The sequence below is a fragment of the Canis lupus genome, chromosome 36, assembly GCF_011100685.1.
Source record: "Canis lupus familiaris isolate Mischka breed German Shepherd chromosome 36, alternate assembly UU_Cfam_GSD_1.0, whole genome shotgun sequence".
In the NCBI taxonomy this organism is placed as follows: domain Eukaryota; kingdom Metazoa; phylum Chordata; class Mammalia; order Carnivora; family Canidae; genus Canis; species Canis lupus.
The window spans coordinates 30,925,348-30,944,118 of NC_049257.1; the positions used below are offsets into that span (position 1 = coordinate 30,925,348).

Below are 18,771 nucleotides of genomic sequence, written 5' to 3' on the forward strand. Positions count from 1 at the left end.
GGACGCCCGGCGGGCCGCAGCCAGCGTCGCTGAAACCCTCCTCGGAAGGGAGTCTCGTCTGCGGGTGGAAGGAGAAGGAAACCCGCTGGTGTGGACTTGGTGGTTCCAGTGGGGATGGTGGCGGCGGCGGCAAAGAGCCCCGCAGACCCCGGAACCCACGCGACGGTGCCTGTGGTGACGACGTGGCCGAAACGGTTTGGGAAACAAAAAAAAGGCCCTAACTGGGAAGCGCCGAGCCTTGGGTGGTGGCTGGCGGGAGGCTCCACTGTTTGGGCCCCCCGGGTGGCCCGACCCACAGCCGACAGCCGCGCTGAGCGTTATGCCACGTGTTGGCAAATCGACTCCAGTAAAAAAAAAAAAAAAAAAAATACATATAAAAACGACCAATAATGACAAAAAATTCCAGGGCAGGTGGGAAGGGAGGTCGGTTGAGCCATCACGCAGGACGTGAGCTGCCAGCCCGACCGCGCACCGTGGGCAGCCCGCGGAGCCCGCGCGGCCGAGCCGGGGCCGCCAGTGGCCCCGGAACAGCGTGGCCGTCGGGCCTCGACCCGCGGGCCCGGGCTGCTCTGTCCTTACACTCGCCCTCGAAGCGCGGTGCTCCTCCGTCCACGAGGCGCTGTCCGCTGCAGGGCGCCAGGGAAAGCTCCAGGCAGACGAGGAAAGGTGAGCCAAGTTGCAGATCCCCGAAGGCACCTGCTAGTTAGAGGTTAAAACCTGGGGTCGCGATTTTACCCCAAACCATCTGGTTTCAGGGCTAAGACTTTGAGGCACGACAGCAGGCAGCCCGCGGGAGACGGCGCCGCGTGTGGCCACCGGCCTCCCCCTCCTGGCCTCCCCCTCCCGGCCTCGGCCGACCTCGCGGCCCACCTTCGCTCAGCACCTTCCCTGAGGGTGACTCCCCAGCCCACACCTGCTCCTGTGGGACCCAAGGGCCACGCGTCCGTGGCCTGGGGTCCTCACCGAAGGCCCCAAATGTCTCTCATGAGGCAAGCAGTGGCCCCGGGGTCGCTCCACAGGCACGAGCCGGGGCAGAGCTCGGCGGGGGGAGGCCGGCCCGGGCCGCCGGGAGGGCGCAGCGTGGGGCTGGCCGGACGTGTCCCCACAGTGAACGGGGGTCCCGGTGCTCTGACTCGGCGACGGCTGCGGCCATCGTGCGGTCGTGGCCTCGGCCCCAGGGGGAGGAGGGGCCGTGGGGACGGGGCTGTGGCTGCTCCTCGGGCCAGGGTGGCCCAGCCGGTGACCAGGCTGCGGCCGGGCACCCACAGGCCGGACACGGGACAGCGGGGACGCGGAGGCCGCCCGAGTGGGTCACGACCTCAGGCCACGGCCAGGTGCCCGCAGCCACCGAGCCCGACTGGCCGACCCGCGGCCCAGGAGCCCGGAGCCCGGAGCTCGAGGGGGCGTCGGGGCCAGAGAGACGCCTCGGAGATACAGGCCCGGCCCCGCTCCCGGCGGAGCAGAGGCCCCGGGCAGGTCCCCGGGGCAGGAAGAAGGGACGAGGGGACCGGGCGCGAGCCTGGCGGCGTCCGAGGCCGTGGGGCGAACTGCAGGCGGATCGAGGGCAGAGCCGAGCAGCGCCCGCCCCACAGGGCACGTCGGAGAAAAGCCGGTTGTGGCCACTGCGGCGTCCCGTGGGAGCACATTAGGGTCCGCAGCCTCAGAGCTGGGCTGTCCCGAGGCCTCTCGGCACAGATTTTAAAAAGTGAGTCCCAGTGAGGGGACGCGGGGCCTCCGGGGCCCTGTAGACGAGCCGGGGCGCCGCGTGACCCTCCCCGGGCGCTCGGTGCCAAGCCCGGGCACCGCTTTACGGCCCCTCACGTGTTGGAGACCCAGTACGACCGTCTCCACCTCCAAATTGGCATGTGACAGAAACTATTTTACTTCCTTGTTTTAAATAAAATTGATTTTCTGAGCCTCGAGGGGGAGATTCGCACAGTCCTGGCAACACGGTTGGCAGCTGCAGACAGTGGGAAGGAACATGGGTCCGCTCGCCGGCTCGTGGCCGCTCCCTGTTCTGTGCGCGCTCAAAGGCGATGTCACCCTGGCCGACGTGCTCCAAACGGATTCTTCTCTGTGACAGTTTTGCTCCTTTTTGCCCTTCTCATCTGTTTAAACATTGTCCGAAGGCGTCGATCCCCTGAAACCCCGCAGCGCGGCGGGGGGCGTGCGCCCCACCCGTGGGCACCACCGCGAGGCTCCGGGGGGGGGGGAAGCCCCGCGTCGCCACAGGGGACCGATGTCCGGAATCACGGGGCTGCTCACACGACGCTCGAACGACACGTGTCATAATCACAGTCGTTCAGTTCATTCATTTCCGTTCAGTGAGGTTGTTGAGCAACTATTGGGCGCCGAGGCCCAGAACCAAGGGCTCGAGACGATTCGAGGAGAACGAGGCACCATGACATTGAGAAAATAGCGCGTCTCAGGATTCACTGGGCCGTCAGAGCGACGGGGCTGGCAAAGGACGAGGGGACGGCGGCGGCATGCAGGGCGCCTGGGGTCCTGGGGGGGGGAGCGCCCGCCTGCAGCTCAGCCCGTGACCCTGGGGTCCCGGGGTCGAGCCCTGCACCCGGCTCCTGCGAAGGGCCTGCTTCTCCCTCTGCCTGTGGCTCTGTCTGTCTCTCTCTCTGTCTCTCATGAATAAATAAAAAAAATATTCAAAAACAAACCAAAAAACCTGTCCCCTTACCTATTAACTCAAGCTCTGTGGGCCCGACTATCCCTCCAGCCTTATCATCATGGCGTGAATCCTAAGCTCCCCATAAAACTGGGAAAATTCTGGGGATCCCTGGGTGGTTCAGCGGTTAGCGCCTGCCTTCAGCCCAGGGCGTGACCCCGGGGTCCCGGGATCGAGTCCCGCATCGGGCTCCCTGCGTGGAGCCTGTGTCTCCCTCTGCCTTGTCTCTGCCTCTCTCTTTGTCTCTCTCATAAATAAATAAATGAATAAATCTTAAAAAAAAAAAAAGTGGGCAAATTCAAAGGCCAAGCCCCCCGCCCCACCCGCACAGGCCTGCAGGGGTTCCCCGCTCCTCTGCTACAGCACGAACCAGCCCCTTGCATGACCGGGGTGCCCCAGGCCATGGCCACGCTCCCACCGGAAACCCTGGATTGCCTCCTCCGAGCAGCTGGCCTGGAATCCATCTCCACGTCCCTGACCTCCAAGCCCCTGACGACACCTCCTTGTGCCTCCAGAGGCCTCCTGGCCCCGGGCGGGCCTCTCGCAGGCCTCCCTGCAGTCCCTCAAACAAGCTGCGTCCTTAGGGACCCCACGCCTGCATGTGTGCTGCTCCCCCGGCCAGTCAAGGCCCGTCCTCCCCGACCCCGGGCCTCCGCAGCTCCCGCGGCCTGGGCCTCCCCTCCAGCCTGAGACTGGGCCTCCCAATCCCCCTGGGCCTGGGCCTCCCCTCCACGCCAGACCAGGCCTCCCATACTTGCCGACCCCTGGCCTCCTCTGCTCCCCTGGCCTCCATTCCTCCACGACCACGGACCACCCCGCACCCCGAACCCAGGCCACACCAGCTCCCCGGGCCTGGGCCTGCCCTCCTCCGCGAACACGGGCCTCCCCTCTTCCCAGAGCCCGGGACGCCACTCCTCCCCAATCCCAGGGCTCCCTGGAACTGGGCCTCCCCTACTCTCCAGGCATGGGCTTCCCCTCCTCCAGGACCCCAGGCCTCCCCACCTCCCCGGGAGCAGACCTCCCCTCCTCCCCGAGACCACTCCTCCCCAGCTTGCCAGGAACAGGCCTACCCAGCTCCACCGGGCTGGCCTCCCCCGCTCCCAGAGCCCAGGCCTCCCCTCCTCCCCGAGCCCAGCCTCCCCAGCTCCCAGGGCCCGGGCCTCTCCTCCCAGGTCCCGGGCCTCCTGTCCTCCCATAGACCAGGCTTCCCCAGCTCCCCAGACCCGGGCTTCCCCTCCTCTTCGGTCCTGGGCCTCACTACCTCCCCGAGCCCAGGCCTCCCCTCCTCCCCAGCTCCCGGGCCGGCCTCTCCTCCCAGGTCCCGGGCCTCCCGTCCTCCCATAGAACAGGCCTCCCCTCTTCCCCGGGCCGGGGCTCCCCTCCTCCACGGGCCAGGCCTCCTCAGCTCCCTGGGACCTGGCCTCCCCTCCTCCCCAGGACCGGGCATCGTCTCCTTCCCAGTCCCAGGGCTCTCATCCTCCCCGAGCCCAGGCCACCCCAGCTCCCTGACACCAGGGGACGCCCCCCTTCTGCCCCAACCCCAGGCCTCCACAGCCCCCCGGGGCCCAGCCTCCCCCCTCCCCAGGCCAGCCTCCCCTATTCCTGGAGCCAGGGCCTCCCCAGCTCCAAGGACCCGGGCCTCCCCTCCTTCACAGGCCAGGGCCTCCCTTCTTCCCCAAGCCGGGTCTCCCCTCCTCTCCGACCCCAGGCCTCCCTCCTCCCCGAGCCTGGGCCTCCCCTCCTCCTGGGTCCTGGGTCTCCCCTCCTCCCCAGGCCGGGCACCCCTCTGCCCCGACCCTGGGCCTCCCCAGCTCCAAGGACTCGGGCCTCTCCTCCTCCCGGGTCCCGGGCCTCCCATCCTCCCAAGACCAAGCCTCCCATCCTTCCCGGGCCCTGGCCACCCCAGCTCCCTGAGGCCGGGGCCCCCCCCGCCGCCCCGACCCAGGCCTCCACAGCTCCCTGGGACCCGGCCTCCCCTCCTCTGTGGTCCAGTGCCTCCCCTCCTCCCCGGGCCAGGGCTTCCCTCCGCGCCAAACCTGGGCCTGCCCAGCTCCCTGACACCAGGCCACCCCAGCTCCCCGGGCCCGGGCCTCCCCAGCTCCCCGGGACCAGACCTCCTCTCCTCTCCAAGCCCGGGCCTGGGCCTCGCCTCCTTCCTGAGCCCAGCCTCCCCAGCTCCTGAGGCCCTGGCCTATCCTCCTCCCAGGTCATGGTCCTCTGGTCCTCCCATGGCCTCCCAGCCACGGGCCGGGCCTCCTCTCCTCCCTGAGCCCAGGCCTCCCCAGCTCCAAGGACCCGGACCTCCCCTCCTTCATGGGCCAGGGCATCTCCCTCTCCCCAACCCCTGGCCTCCCCTCCTCCCCGACCCCGGGCCTGCCCAGCTCCCCGGGACCAGGCCTCCCCTCCTCCTTGAACCAGGGCCTCCCCTCCAGCCCGAGACTGGGTCTCCCAATCCCCCCAGGCCCGGGCCTCTCTTCTTCCCTGGCCCTAGCCTCCCCTCCACCCTGGACCAGGCCTCCCATATTCCCCAACCCCTGGCCTCCATTCCTCCATGACCACAGGCCTCCCTGCACCCCAAACCCAGGTCACACCAGCTCCCTGGGCCCGGGCCTCCCCTCCTCCATGAACATGGGCCTCCCCAGCTCCCGAGACCCGGCCTCCCCTCCTCTGCGGGCCTGGGCCTCCCTTCCTCCCTGAGCCTGGGCCTCTCCTCCCGGGTCCCAGGCCTCCCATCCTCCCATAGACCGGGCCTCACTTCCTCCCCAACCCGGGCCACCCCAGCTCCCTGATGCCAGCCCACCCCACCCTGCCGCCCCGACCCATGGCCTCCACTCCTCCCCGACCCTGGGCCACCCCAGCTACCCCAGCCCGGGCCACCCCTCCTCCGGCAACCTGGGCTTCCCCTCTTTCCTGAGCCCAGGCCTCCACAGCTCCCGGAGCCCAGGCCTCCTCTCTTCCCCAAGCCCAGGCCACCCCAGCTCCAAGGACCCGGGCCTCCTCTCCTTCACGGGCCAGGGCCTCTCCTCCCTGAGCCAGGCCTCCCCTACTCTCCAAGCCCAGGCCTCCCCAGCACCCCAGCCTGGGCCTTTCCTCCCGCGGGTCCCGGGCCTCCCCAGCTCCCGAACCCTGGTCTCCCCTCTTTCCCGGACCGGGCTTCTGATGCTCCCCGACCCCTGGCCTCCCCTGCTCCTGGACCGCTGGCCTCTTCTCCTCCCTGACCCCTGGCCTCCCCTCCTCCCCAACCCCAAGGCCTTCCCCAGCTCCCGTGGCCCGGGCTTCTCCTCCTCCCACATCCCGGGCCTCCATCCTCCCTGGGCCCGGGCCTCCCCTACTCCCTGAGCTGGGGCCTCCCCTCCTTCAGGGGCCAGGGCCTCTCTTCTTCCCTGGGTCCCGGGCCTCCCCTCTTCCTCAGACCCGGGCTTCCCCTCCTCTCTGGTCCTTGGGCCTCATCACCTCCCCGAGCCCAGGCCTCCCCTCCTCCCGACCCCAGGCCTCCTCAACTCCCTGGGCCTGGGCTTGCCTCCTCCGGTCCTGGCCTCACCACCTCCCCAAGCCTAGGCCTCCCCTCCAGCCAAACCGGGCCTCCCAATCCCCCCCGGGCCCGGGCCTCTCTTCTTCCCCGGGCCTGGGCCTCCCCTCCACCCAGGACCGGGCCTCCCACACTCCCTGACCCCGGGCATCCCCAGCTCTCCATGTCTGAGCCTCCCCTCCTCCTCGGGCCGGGCCTCCCCTCTCCTGGAGCCCGGGCCTACCCTGCTCCCCGACCCCTGGCCTCCCCTCCCCCGACCCCGGGCCTCCCCAGCTCCCTGGGACCGGGCCTCTCCTCCGCCCCTGGCCCAGGCCTCCCCTCCTACTGGAGCCCGGGCCTCCCCAGCACCCTAGAGCGGGCCTCCCCTCCTTTTCAGACCTGGGCCTCTCCTCCTCCCTGACCCTGGGTCTCCCCTGTTCCTGGGGTCCAGGCCTCCCCTCGTCCCCAAGCCCCAGTCTTCCCTCCTTCCCGGCTGGGCCTCCCCAGCTCCCCCCTGTGGTCCCACCCTGAAGCTTCCTGCACCCCTTCATCTCCAGGTGTTACTGAAGCCAGTGGCTGTGTTGCTCCGTTTGTCTCCCGAATGGTCAATACGTCCTTGAGCGGCAGCCGGACAACTGTCCCGCCTTCGGGGTCCAGACGCCGGCCTCGTGGCCGGTGACACCAATGGAAAGAGCGCCGTGAATGCGCGGCAGCGTGTATGGCTTCGCCAGGCTGTGGGGCAGGTGTGCACCCCCCTCCCCACCCCGCACTCCTCCAGCTCTGCGGTTCGCACCTGTTCATCCTTTACTGAGCGAATCTGTTTTGAACGAACCCGAGCCCAGCAGCCCAGGGGAGCCTCCCGCAGCGCCCCTGCCCCCGACAGCCTCGGCGCGGGACGAGCGCCCCAGTCACATCGGGGTGGACTACGTGGAGCCCTGGGCTGTGCTCCAGGGGAGGAGGCGCCCGGAGCCCGGAGCCCGGAGCCCTGGCAGGGAGCTCACCTGCCCCACGGGTGCAGGGTGAGCTGTGGCTGCGCCGCGGACAGGTGAGAACAGGTAAAGGGCACACAGGCCAAAGGTGTGGACCGGCTGGGCCCTGCGCTGGTGGGGAAGGCACGTGCGGGTGGGGAAGAGCAGAGGAAGGCGACGGCCCACAGACCCGCCGGCACAGGGCGAAGGGGCAGCCGGGGACCCCCCTGCTGCGGGTGCTGTGCTGCTCTCCGCCCCTGGGAGCAGTGGGGTTCCGCCACAGCAGCCCCTCAGGGCTCTCCAGCTGTTTTAAATTAGGGTTCCCTTATTGTCACAAGGCAAGATTGAAAATCCTTGGCAATGCCAGGATCCGGCAGGGGGAGGGAGAGAGGGGTCAGGAACGACCCCCCAGGTCCGGCCTCACTGAACGGACGGGGGTGACACTGCGGCGCCAGGCGGGGACCACGGAACATACGGCAGCTCGCAGGTAGGGCCGCAAGCACCTGGGGCCCGATGAAGACGGCGAGTTAGACAGTGACGCGGGCATCCCCGAATCCGAGACCTTGGGCTGCCCTGCACTCCGGAGCTCCTGACACAGTGACCCGAACGTGGGCAGGTGAGCGTGCGAGCTGGCAGAGGGAGCGTGAAGGGGAGAGGACGGCTGAGCCCCGGGCGCACCCACACTTAAGTGTGGATGAAACCGTGCACTGACAGGAGGAAGGAACGCCGCTCCTGGGTAAACATCCCATTTTGGGGGGGGAAAAAAAAAGCCTATTGACAAGCCTTGCGCTCCAGAGGCTTTTGGTGGGCGTAGGGTATCACGGCCTTGGCTTACGGGGTTTGGAACTCAGCCCCCAAATTAGCTTTTAAATAATTAATCTTCTTAGGCTCTTCTGAAATCTTCATCACTTCAAAGAAAAAAGTGATCCTGACATCTCGTTATTCATAGCATGATAGGGACTCTCTGTAGTTCCAATGATTTTTCTTTTTCTCCCCCAGAATTTTCTGTACTTGACTTCAGCCACACATAACACTTTTGAGAAGGGATGTTGTGTACAATTGCTCTGAAGCTCTTTTCAATTTGGAATAAGTTACGTTCAATTTGGCCATAATTTGCCAAATTTTATGTTTTGTCTTTTCAGCATTGTTTGTTATATTTTTGCTATTTTTCTTCATTTCTGTTAATGCCAGGAATTTTCATTTGTATTATTTTTTTAAGATTTTATTTGTAAGAGACAGAACACAAGCAAGGCGGAGGGACAGGAGAAGGAGAAGCAGGCTCTGCTGAGCAGGGGGCCTGACATGGGGTCAACTCCAGGACCCTGAGGTCATGACCCACGCCGAAGGCAGAGGCTTAACCAACTGAGCCACCCAGGCGCCCCTTCATTTGTATTTTTAATAAATTAGTAATAAATGAATGCTAGAATCCCTCCCAGATGTAGATTATTTCACTTTTGGCCACGTAGAGTTTGAGGGATCAGCTGGACGGTTAAAGAAGTCCACGGGCATTGTGGGACCTCGGGATGTAGAACTCAGATAATTTGAGGGCTGGGATGGTCCGGGTCAACCTTTCATTCCTGAGCTCCAACTAAGAGCTGGTATTTCTAGAGCCAGAGATTGTTAGTGTTTTTGACTTAAGAGAATCACCACCTATTATTTCTGGTTTATCTATCTGAACTGTACAACCTGCACAGGTTGGACTTGAAGGACGTTTTAATACAAACAAAACTCACAGATGCCTTCAGGTACATAAATATTCAAATTAAGACGTACAGCTCAAATAAAAAAAAAACCAATCTGGGGGAAAACAATGTTGTGAAATAACTATTGAAAATAAAACCCAAATCATTTAGGCTAAATTCATATGTGATGTACTGTGAAACATACATTTTATTATCAGTTTATTCAACAATGAAAAATCAGTTGCTTTTCTCTTTTTATCAGTAATACTACCCTGAGATTTTCAAGGGCTTAAGACAATGATAATTAGTGTCGTGTTGCCTTCGTGGGTGATGTTGAAAATTGATTTTCATTTCTAAGCCATTATATACACAATGGAAGGTATTCGTCATTTTGTCCTTTAAACAAATGGCAAAAAAGAACACAACACTCTACTTTTCACCATCGTAAGTAAAACGGATCTAATACGTTCAAAGGAATCTCACAAAACGAAAACCGTTGACATGACAAAAGCGTGCATTTAATTTGATGCTTTGCAGAGAGATACATGACTAAAGTTGCGTGCATGGCTTGCCCTTTGGGATGGTCCCAGCTGTTTATCTTTAAAGAAAAAAATAAAAATGGAGCCAACAAATGCAATCGAGGAGGGAAAAAAAAAAAAAACAACAAACCTTGAGACACAAGGGGACCTACACGTTCTGGTCTAGGAAACATGCAAGTATCACATAACATTCCAGATACGGTAGGACAGGTGAACAATGAAAAGGCACTGGAACAACGCTCCTTCTTTCAGAAGTGGGCAGTCTAACAATTATTTTTTTCACAAGTGGCATTGATGAAACCATCTTTATTTTTGAAGAGTTTTATAGAAGGAATTTTAGCACCATCATTAGAGGAAAAATAATAATACATTTTAGCCCTGCCTATCTCCAGTCTTGGAATAAAAAACAGAAGCATAGCACCTTTTAGTATCTAAAATATAAACAAGAGTATTAAGTCCATCCCAGCTTCTAGAGATGAGGTAGCTCATGCTAAGAAATGGTGGGTCACTTTTCCTATGAGAGTTCAAAGATCAAATGTTCTAATTCCAATCATCACATTTGCTTAGAGTCAGCTCCACAACTTGAGTTTCTAAATCTTTTTCTTCGTTATAGGCTTCAGGATGAGGAGATTGTACATGTGGAAGACTCTCGACTTTGGGTCCTGGACATATGTTTATGAAACTGTATGTGTAAATTATTTTGCATTCAATGTCTTCTTAAACAAGAAAAGTGCAAATGTATTCAATGTTTAATCATGTAACTTCTATATATGTTGATAGACTGAGTCAAAAGGGAAAGGTACTTTTAGATTTGAATGAGAAAAAAGTCTGAGGTTGCCACCCTTCACAAAAATTTAAGGTCACTTTGTTCTCCATAAATTCCATTGAATATATGCTACTTAAAAATTCCATTTAAGACCATGAGAAACTGACATTTTTTCAAAGTTCTCTTTAAAGAGTCTTTATGGTAAACAATATCAAGACATGCGTGTAGGTCTCAGTCACAAGGATAAATATTTTGGATTTCACTTTTAATTGATAATCTGGAAATGAGAAGTCACAAAAGGCACTACTTTCTAGTTCTCAAACTACAGCCAAGTGAAATAAACACGTACCGTGGTTTTACGTACCCCACTCTTTAAGCTACCTGCCAGGAAGAAGAATTTTCTCATAAATACTAAGCAACTTTGTCATTACATTGAAATAAATTGAAGAAAACGGAGATTCATTTATTCAATCAGTTTACTTTTTAAAAAGGTGGTCATTATCATCGGTTGTCTTAAACCTAAACTGGTGTATTGAAAAATAGTTTAAATCAATTAAGACTCGAGGACTGTAAGTAAAATAAATATTCTGAAGGATAAGGAGGCCAGGCACTTAGGACCATATATACAGTGCTGATGCGGGATTAGCCTTTACTTCAAGAGTCTCAGGATCAGCTTCAAATAGTCAGAATTCTTGTGAATGGTGGTGGTCACTGGTGGCGGGGGTGGTGCTCTTGGTCAATGTATCTTGGCCTGCTCTACACAAAACAAACTGGCCCGATTTCAATGCCAAATTCTTGGTCTGTGCTGCCAACATCCACAGCGGCAAGATCTACGATGGGTAAGCGCGCCACATTCTGCGTTCTGTACTCGAAGACGGTCTTGCCCACATTTCCATTTCGTTTCTGGAATTAAATGGTGCCATGGGTTAACAGTCTAGACAAACTATTCCAAAGATGGTAGACACAAACTACAAAGCCAAATTTTATAATGTGAAAGCAAGGACTTTTAGGGCAATACTTAAAATTATGAGCACTGCTACCATCGAGGTGGCACTGGCATGGCTGGCAGGCACGGGCTCAAAGAAATGCCTTTTGTTCTTTTACAGCTTCCCCGATGGTCACTAACACGAATCATGAGCACTTTTTTGCTTTGCACAAATGAAACTATCATTCATCATTAAGTATTTTCCCTTTTTGCATCTACATATGCAAGTGAGGAAACCTACAAATCTGAAAAACATAAAGGGTATCTCAGATCGATTATATGTTTTAGAATCAAGGAATTTTAAGCTGAGATTAAATACAGTGACTTGTGGAAGAACCACAGGGAGTTTGCACAAGAGCCGGGTCGACTCTCAAGGACCCAGTCCTTTGCTAATTATTTTGTGTTAAAATCTCTACCATGCTTCGCGTACTAAGACACATCCAAGTTGACCCTCCAGGACAAGGGTAAACAAAGCTATCATGCATAATCACATACTGGGTAAAACTGCCCCACTTCCACCGTGATGGTATTTTTATTGAAAATAAATTTTCTTCTTCAATCAGATCAGTAGAGGCCAAAAGTACTTACAGAGCAAGTGTCATGAAGAACAATATATCGGAATCTGACATTTCCTTCCGCCTTGATTTCCAAGTCATTTGACCCTTTGAGAACCACAGCTTTCTTGAGGTTCTTGGCTTGATCGTCCATGTATCCCACACTGTTTTTGCAGATGTAAGTAATGTTCTGGGAGGCTTCTTTTGATAAAAGGCGCAAGAAGGTCATTTGAGTAATGGCTGCATTAGGTGACTGATGGTCTCCGTAAACAAACTAGGGAAACAAAGAGTCTCTGTTATCTGAAACGCTGAAGGGCTGAAGGGTCTCACACACAGTCCCCGTGTGTGCGTGTGTGTGTGTGTGTGTGTGTGTGATTTCAGACATCAGTTTTAAGGAATATTACTTTTATTCTTTCATTTAACAACATACTCTGCCTATATATAAAATATTTTGAAACTTCTATGAATACTCACAAGTAAAAACCTTACTACTCCAACCAAATGGTAATGAAACCAATGATATTTATAACTCATCAGAGAAAGTGTAAGTATTTTTGAAATCTGCTTCTCTATTTGTTTAAACAATCTTAGATATTGCTTTTTAGAAGTTATACTTGAACACTGGCTCAATTGTGTATCAAAAGTAACTCACTGTTTTTATTGCTGATTATAATAAGAACTGGGACTCAACTACTGGCCTAAAATCTTTTATTTTATTTATTTATTTATTTATTTATTTATTTATTTATTTATTTATTTATTTATTTTTAAGTTTTATTTATTTATTCATGAGACACAGAGAGAGAGAGGCAGAGACACAGGCAGAGGGAGAAGCAGGCTCCATGCAGGGAGCCCGACATGGGACTCGATCCTGGGACTCCAGGATCACGCCCTGGGCCGAAGGCAGGCACTAAACTGCTGAGCCACCTGGGGATCCCCCTGACTTAGCAGCTTTTAAAATCCACTGATCCATACTTACAGGAAGTATAAAATACAAACTTTCTGTTAGCTAACAAAAACAGATAATCAAAAATGTTTTCCTACAGACTCCTTTCTGCTCATCTTCTCTTTGAGTTTTACTTTCAGTGCTCCTATTTGAGCCTTTTACATATTGTATTAACTAAATTACATTTCTCTTGGGTATATCTAAATTTAAAATTCTCCTACTCATTAAAGTAATGGTAGATTTTAGTGTATCCTATATATACTCATAATGTCTCACATGTTTGCTATGAACATGAGTTTGGAGGAAAGATCAGAAGCAGAAGTGAGAGGAAAATTGCAGTTACGGTGTCATAAGGAGACCCAGAATGAAATATTCATATGACAACAGGAAATGGCAAGGCTGGGTGAGAATCTAAATGCAGGATCATGAAAGAAACCTAAAGGAGACTGGACTTCAAAATGTTTAAGGACTCCCTATGCAGTTGACCCTCGAAGAACAAGGGTTTGAACTGCGTAAGTCCACTTATCCACAGAATTTTTCAGTATATTCAGTGTACAATACTATAAATGTATTTTCTCCTCATTGTGATTTTTTTAATGCATTTACTTTTCTCTAGTTTACTTTATTGTAAGAATATGGTATGTAATACATACACCATTCAAAATATGTGTTAACCAACTTTACAATATGGATTAAGGCTTTCTGTCGACAGCAGGCTGTTAGTAGTTGAGTTCTGGGGGAGTCAAACGTCGTACCCAGATTTCTCACTGCACAGACTTTTGACTGATTTTTATCACTAACCCCTGTGTTGTTCAAGGAGCAACTGTAATTATAAAAATGCTTTAAGTTTAAATAATACTACAAAGCTTACATAGTGAATCATTAAAAATACTACTATGGTACTTATCTAACACCTATCTGTAGCTTATCAGGAACTAGATACTATATTAAGCTCTTTATATTCATCCAGAGACTGTGAGATAAATATGATCACTTTCACTTTATTTTTTAAATTTATTAAAAGGTTTAATTTATTTATTTATTTATTTGAGAGAGAGCAAATGTACCCGCATGCATGAGCAGGGAGGGGCAGAGAGAGGGAGAGAGATCCTCAAGCAGACTCCCTGCTGAGCGCAGAGCCCCACACAGGGCTCCATCCCAGGGCCCTGAGGTCGTGACCTGAGCCGGAACCAAGAATTGGATGCTCTACCAACTGAGCCACCCAGGCGCCCCATCACTTTTACTTTAAAATGGCAAAACTGAGCCTCGTGAAGTTTAAGCAACTTCCTGAGGTCACAAAGTCAGCAAGAGATCCAGGCGCCAGTCACTGAGGTTCCCTCCCCCACCCGCCCCATATAATCCAATTTTTTTCAACTGTGGCAAGATCCCTTTGAGTATACTCCACAGCCAGGGTCACATGCATTAAAGGGACTAAGAGTAAAAATGATTACTTTTCCACATTGCATCGAGGGGGAAATTATCATTCAAAATTTGTTAATATAATTCGTAGTAAGATTTATTTATGCAATAATCAATCTGGTCAAAAATGATAGCATGGTCTTAAATAAATAATAAAGTACAATAAATAATGAAAAGCAAAGAATACAGTTTTTAGCAAGGACTGTGAATTACCTGAGATCCTCTATTCATGTCGAGACCATACCAAATAGGCTTATGGTCGGAAGATTTGCTGGCCCACCAGGTTTTACGTGGTATGCTGGATGGGTTTGCTGAAATACATGTTTCTCCTGTGTCCATGTTGCAGTAAACTTTGATCGCGTCTTCAACAGATCCCTGGTTAGGATCAATCCAGTACTCACCTATTTTCCAAAATAAAAATACATGCTAAATAAAGAGAATTTCAAAAGATTATGAGTCTCTCAAAGAGCTAACAGATGGTTTGAAAAGTATGAACTCATTGTTGAAGGACTCTTTTAAGACAGAGTATCTCAGTTTAGGAAATACTCTACAGCTGAAGAAAAAGTAAATGTCACCCGTCTGAGTGCTTCCTGTGTGCCAGGCACTGCTCTGACGTACTGTGCCACAACGGGAGGGTGCTTAAAGCTCAAAACATGCCCGGGGATGAAGTACCACCATCGCCGTCTTACATAGAGAGCTATACCAAAGACAGACGAGTCACCATAATGAAGTGGCTTTGCCAAAATGGATGTGTTCTCATTAAATTTAGAAAGCCAACTTTTTAAAGCAAAATAGAATTAGAATCTAATAAAATAACGTATCGTCAATACTGTAAATGAGTTGAGCAACAATTAGAATGCCAACAGTTATCTCCAAAATGACGTGAAACTGGATCACTAATGGAGTAGGTCCTCTTATTTTTTTTTGTTTTTGTTTTGGTCCTCTCTTACAACACGGATCCTCTCACCCCATAACCGGTCACATCGCTGACCGTCCCCACCACCAACGCATAAAGCCTGTGCCGCGCTGGTCCTGTCACCTCTTGAGTCTGTCACTCACTCAGCACCACGTTTCGGGATGTGGCCAAGAACACAATCAATCAGGAACAACGGGCTCCGCCCGAATGGGCAGGCGCCTACTCACCGCTCTGCTTGGCAGAATGGCAAAGTTTTAGGTCATCACAAGTCCGGGCCGGGTGCTTCTTAGAGCCGTCAGGACTGCGCATGGTTTCAATCTGACTACTGAGTGACTTCAGGGTTGCATGGACCCCTGGGTCAGTCTTGTTTCTGTCATCGGGAGCAGCCTGGTCCTCAGTGAACTCTGGCAGTGGGTCTGGCATGCTCTCATCGTAGTGGCCCATGATGTCTCCAAGAGCAGCTGTAAGATGGCCAGGGGGCCCCGGGGGGCCAGGGGGACCGGGCTCACCAGGAGGACCCTAATTTTAAAAAAAATCAGAAATACAGTTAACAGATTTTTTGTTTTTTTTTCATCTGGACACAAAGCATCAATGGGACTCGGTACCTATGTTGGGGGTTACAAAGCACTGTCCCAGTTTGGTGGTACTGACACATCTGTGACCTCAGACTTTTTAAACCTGGAGGGCTGCGCTGTGGCCTACTCCTGTAACTCTCCCAGGATGAGACATGATGTGTGACTGTTACCAGCCAACACACCTGCAAGTCAGCCTGAGACCAATAAAAATCAAAGCACAAAATATTTGTTCCAATGTTTACCTTGAAGATGCAATACGTTTCATGTTAAGAATGTGTGGACATGTCGATTCATTTCTAAACTATTTGGGGCAAGGCACACTGAAATATTTCCAAAGGATTTATGGGCAGAAGCTGGAGGAGGAGATGCAGAAGAGCTGTGGGTGCTGGTTCTCTAAGGCTTCACGTCTGTATCAGGGAAATACCCACAAGAAACACCCCCGAAACAATTTCCCCTACTTCCAAATATGGAGGAAAGTGCAGGATATCTTTTTATGTGCATTAATTTGTAAGTTAAGATTCTCTGTACTATGTTAGTATATATGCTGCCGAAGCGAGCAGATTCTCTGTACTAAACAAAATTGTGAAACGTTCTCTTTGGTCTTCTTATTAACAAAAATAAACAGCTCCCTTACTTTTTTGCCATAAAGAACTACTGGACTCATAGGGAGATAAGCACAAAAAGTGGCAGAGGCCTGGAAGTGGATTCTCACTATCGATCCTTTCTGCAGTTTCCCAAGGAAGAGCCCAGGACTTGAGGGCATCGGGGACAACCTGCAGAGGCGCCTGCTCCACATCCGATGCGCAGAGCGTGGTCCCAGCCGTCAGAGGCTGGAGCTCCACGCCAGCCCTGCCGCCTGTTATGGGCTCTGAGCAAGTTGCTTCAAAATTCAGTGCCAACCTGGATTCTCCCTCAGTAGCCTGTTAAATCTGCTTGTTTGTTTTTCCTTTCAGGTCATATCATGGCTCTATGCATTCCTTTATGCTGTTTAGGGGAAAAGATGTATTTTTTTCCATTAAGGGCCACTGAAGCATAGAATAGAGTCAATCGAGAGCCACATAAGTCAGAGGTATTCCAATTCTGTAGCTGTTTTCCATTCAGAGAGCTAGACAGGAGATATTGCCCTTGACCATAGGAAAAACAAGGCTATTCCATCCATATAATAAATAATAAGTATTTAGTTTAATGATAATATCAGTAAAGGGAAGAGATAGAGTAAGGAGGGAAAGGTAAATGAGACACGTTAACTCCTAAACAACACATGCACATGTACACATGCGTATGGCAGAAATAGGAGGGTGTTTCCCAAATTCCTCATGTCTCCCAAGTCAATACTATTAGAATTTTTAAGAAGTTTTAATTTAAATCCTTTCTGAATGCCATTTTTAATAGAGAAAAACTTTAATTTTAATATTTTCGCTTTCCAGCATTTTCATGAATGACTATACTCATCAAAGCTCACATTTAGTTTGCTGGCATTTAAAGCAAAGCAACATTTTCATAACTTTAATTATAAATACAATCATAACCTGCTATTTTCTCTCACTGGTGTCACATGAAGTCAAGGCTTTGGTAGGTTGGACTCTGATTTTATATACTCTGAATCATCTGTCTTAAAATACTTGAAAGAGTTACTTATATAGACAAGCTCTTGTTGGACACCTACGTTTGTTTTCAGAGGTTTTTTTTTTTTTTTTGAGATTTTATTTATTTATTCATGAGACACACAGAGAGAAAGGCAGAGACACAGGCAGAGGGAGAAGCAGGCTCCATGCAGGGAGCCCGATGGGGGACTCGATCCCAGGACCCCAGGGTCACACCCTGAGTCGAAGGCAGACGCCCGACCCCGGAGCCACCCGGGCGTCCCTCCAGAGTTCTTTAACTCTCCTGTCCACCAGGCTTCATGGAGGTTCCTTGGGTAGAATCCAGGCTACAGGAACCAACAGTGCTCTGTGCGTGCAACCCTCTGGAATTACCTCAGGTCCTGCTTCTCCGACACTGCCCCGCACACCAGGAGGCCCGATAGGCCCAAGTGGTCCAGGGTTTCCTTCTTTACCTGAGGGACCAACTGGACCTGGAGGACCCTGCCGGAAACAAGATTAGATTAGATTAGATTAGATTCTATGAAAAAACATTTTGCAAGGACTGTCTAACCAAAGAACTATATTCCTTACAGAGCTATCACAGTGGTTTCACGTTCATTGTCCTGATGACTAATCAGTGGGGTCCTGGATCCTTCATGTTCACTGTTTGATCACACATGAATTTTCCATCATCCATGTGTCATAAAAGACAGCATCAGGCAAAAACTTTAATGGACTGGTCATCTGCTTTTATGGGAAGAAGGCTGTTTCATGAAATCTCATGTATTATAAAGTTAATTAGTAATCTAATTAGTTAGGACTAAGAAAATGACAGAAGGTATGAGTGATTAATAGAAGTTAAATTTGTGTGCTTTTTCTCCAGGATCTCATCACATCCTACTTATATTAATACCACTCTTCTCAATGTTATGTAGGATTTGTTTACACTGTATTTAGACATAGTGGAAATTCTTTCTAATGATTTTCCTAAGTAATTATGTCTGTCAATTGTCCTAAGACATTAATGACGTTTTGGAGGCAGCATTAGCACCAATGTAGAATCTTTAAAAGCTGCAAATCCTGGTTTCATTTTATTATTTTCTTCAGAATTAGCCTTATGCAAACCACTTCTGAGAAACTATCTCAATTACTAAAAGGGGGTGGGGGAAGGTATCCAGCTTCAAAACCTGTTTGTACCTCATGGTAAGTCTTATTATATCTTCTCAAGGAGTTCAATAAAATTTCCATGAACACAGACTAAGATGATGAAGTAACAGATCAGCATATACCTAGTAGGTAAAAGATTCTAATGTGGGCTCGTGAAGCAATATATCATATTTTGGAATATTTCTACTTAAAGGGAATTGCTGAATCAGAGCTCCAGAGAACCCGGGCTGACTCCGATTCAATGTCATAAAAAACGATCCTCAAGCCCTAGCTCTATGTCACCAAGGGCCTTATTTATTTATTTATTTATTTATTTATTTTTACCAAGGGCCTTATTATTCGTATCTGCAACTTAGTAGGTTTTGTTACTTACTCTTGGGCCAAATGGTCCAGGAATCCCAGCGCTGCCTTGTTCACCATTGGGACCCTAGGGAGGAAAAAAGTAAAAACTGTTGCCAAAATGTTTACACCCACATTTTGCCG

General features: G+C 51.9%; 1 protein-coding gene across 4 annotated transcripts in view; it reads right to left on the reverse strand.

Annotated features, from left to right (window-relative positions):
- Positions 1-9,028: 9,028 nt before the first annotated feature.
- COL5A2 (collagen type V alpha 2 chain) overlaps positions 9,029-18,771 on the reverse strand; it is a 153,144-nt gene continuing 143,401 nt past the window's right edge. For all 4 annotated transcript variants that reach the window (XM_038585079.1, XM_038585077.1, XM_038585076.1 and 1 more), the window contains exons 49-54: positions 18,662-18,715; positions 17,515-17,622; positions 15,191-15,482; positions 14,261-14,448; positions 11,717-11,956; positions 9,029-11,046 (exon numbers count right to left, since the gene is read on the reverse strand). In XM_038585079.1, the coding sequence (XP_038441007.1) occupies positions 10,900-11,046; positions 11,717-11,956; positions 14,261-14,448; positions 15,191-15,482; positions 17,515-17,622; positions 18,662-18,715 (1,029 nt within the window). In that variant the 3' untranslated portion in view covers positions 9,029-10,899. The remainder of the gene's footprint in view (positions 11,047-11,716; positions 11,957-14,260; positions 14,449-15,190; positions 15,483-17,514; positions 17,623-18,661; positions 18,716-18,771) is intronic.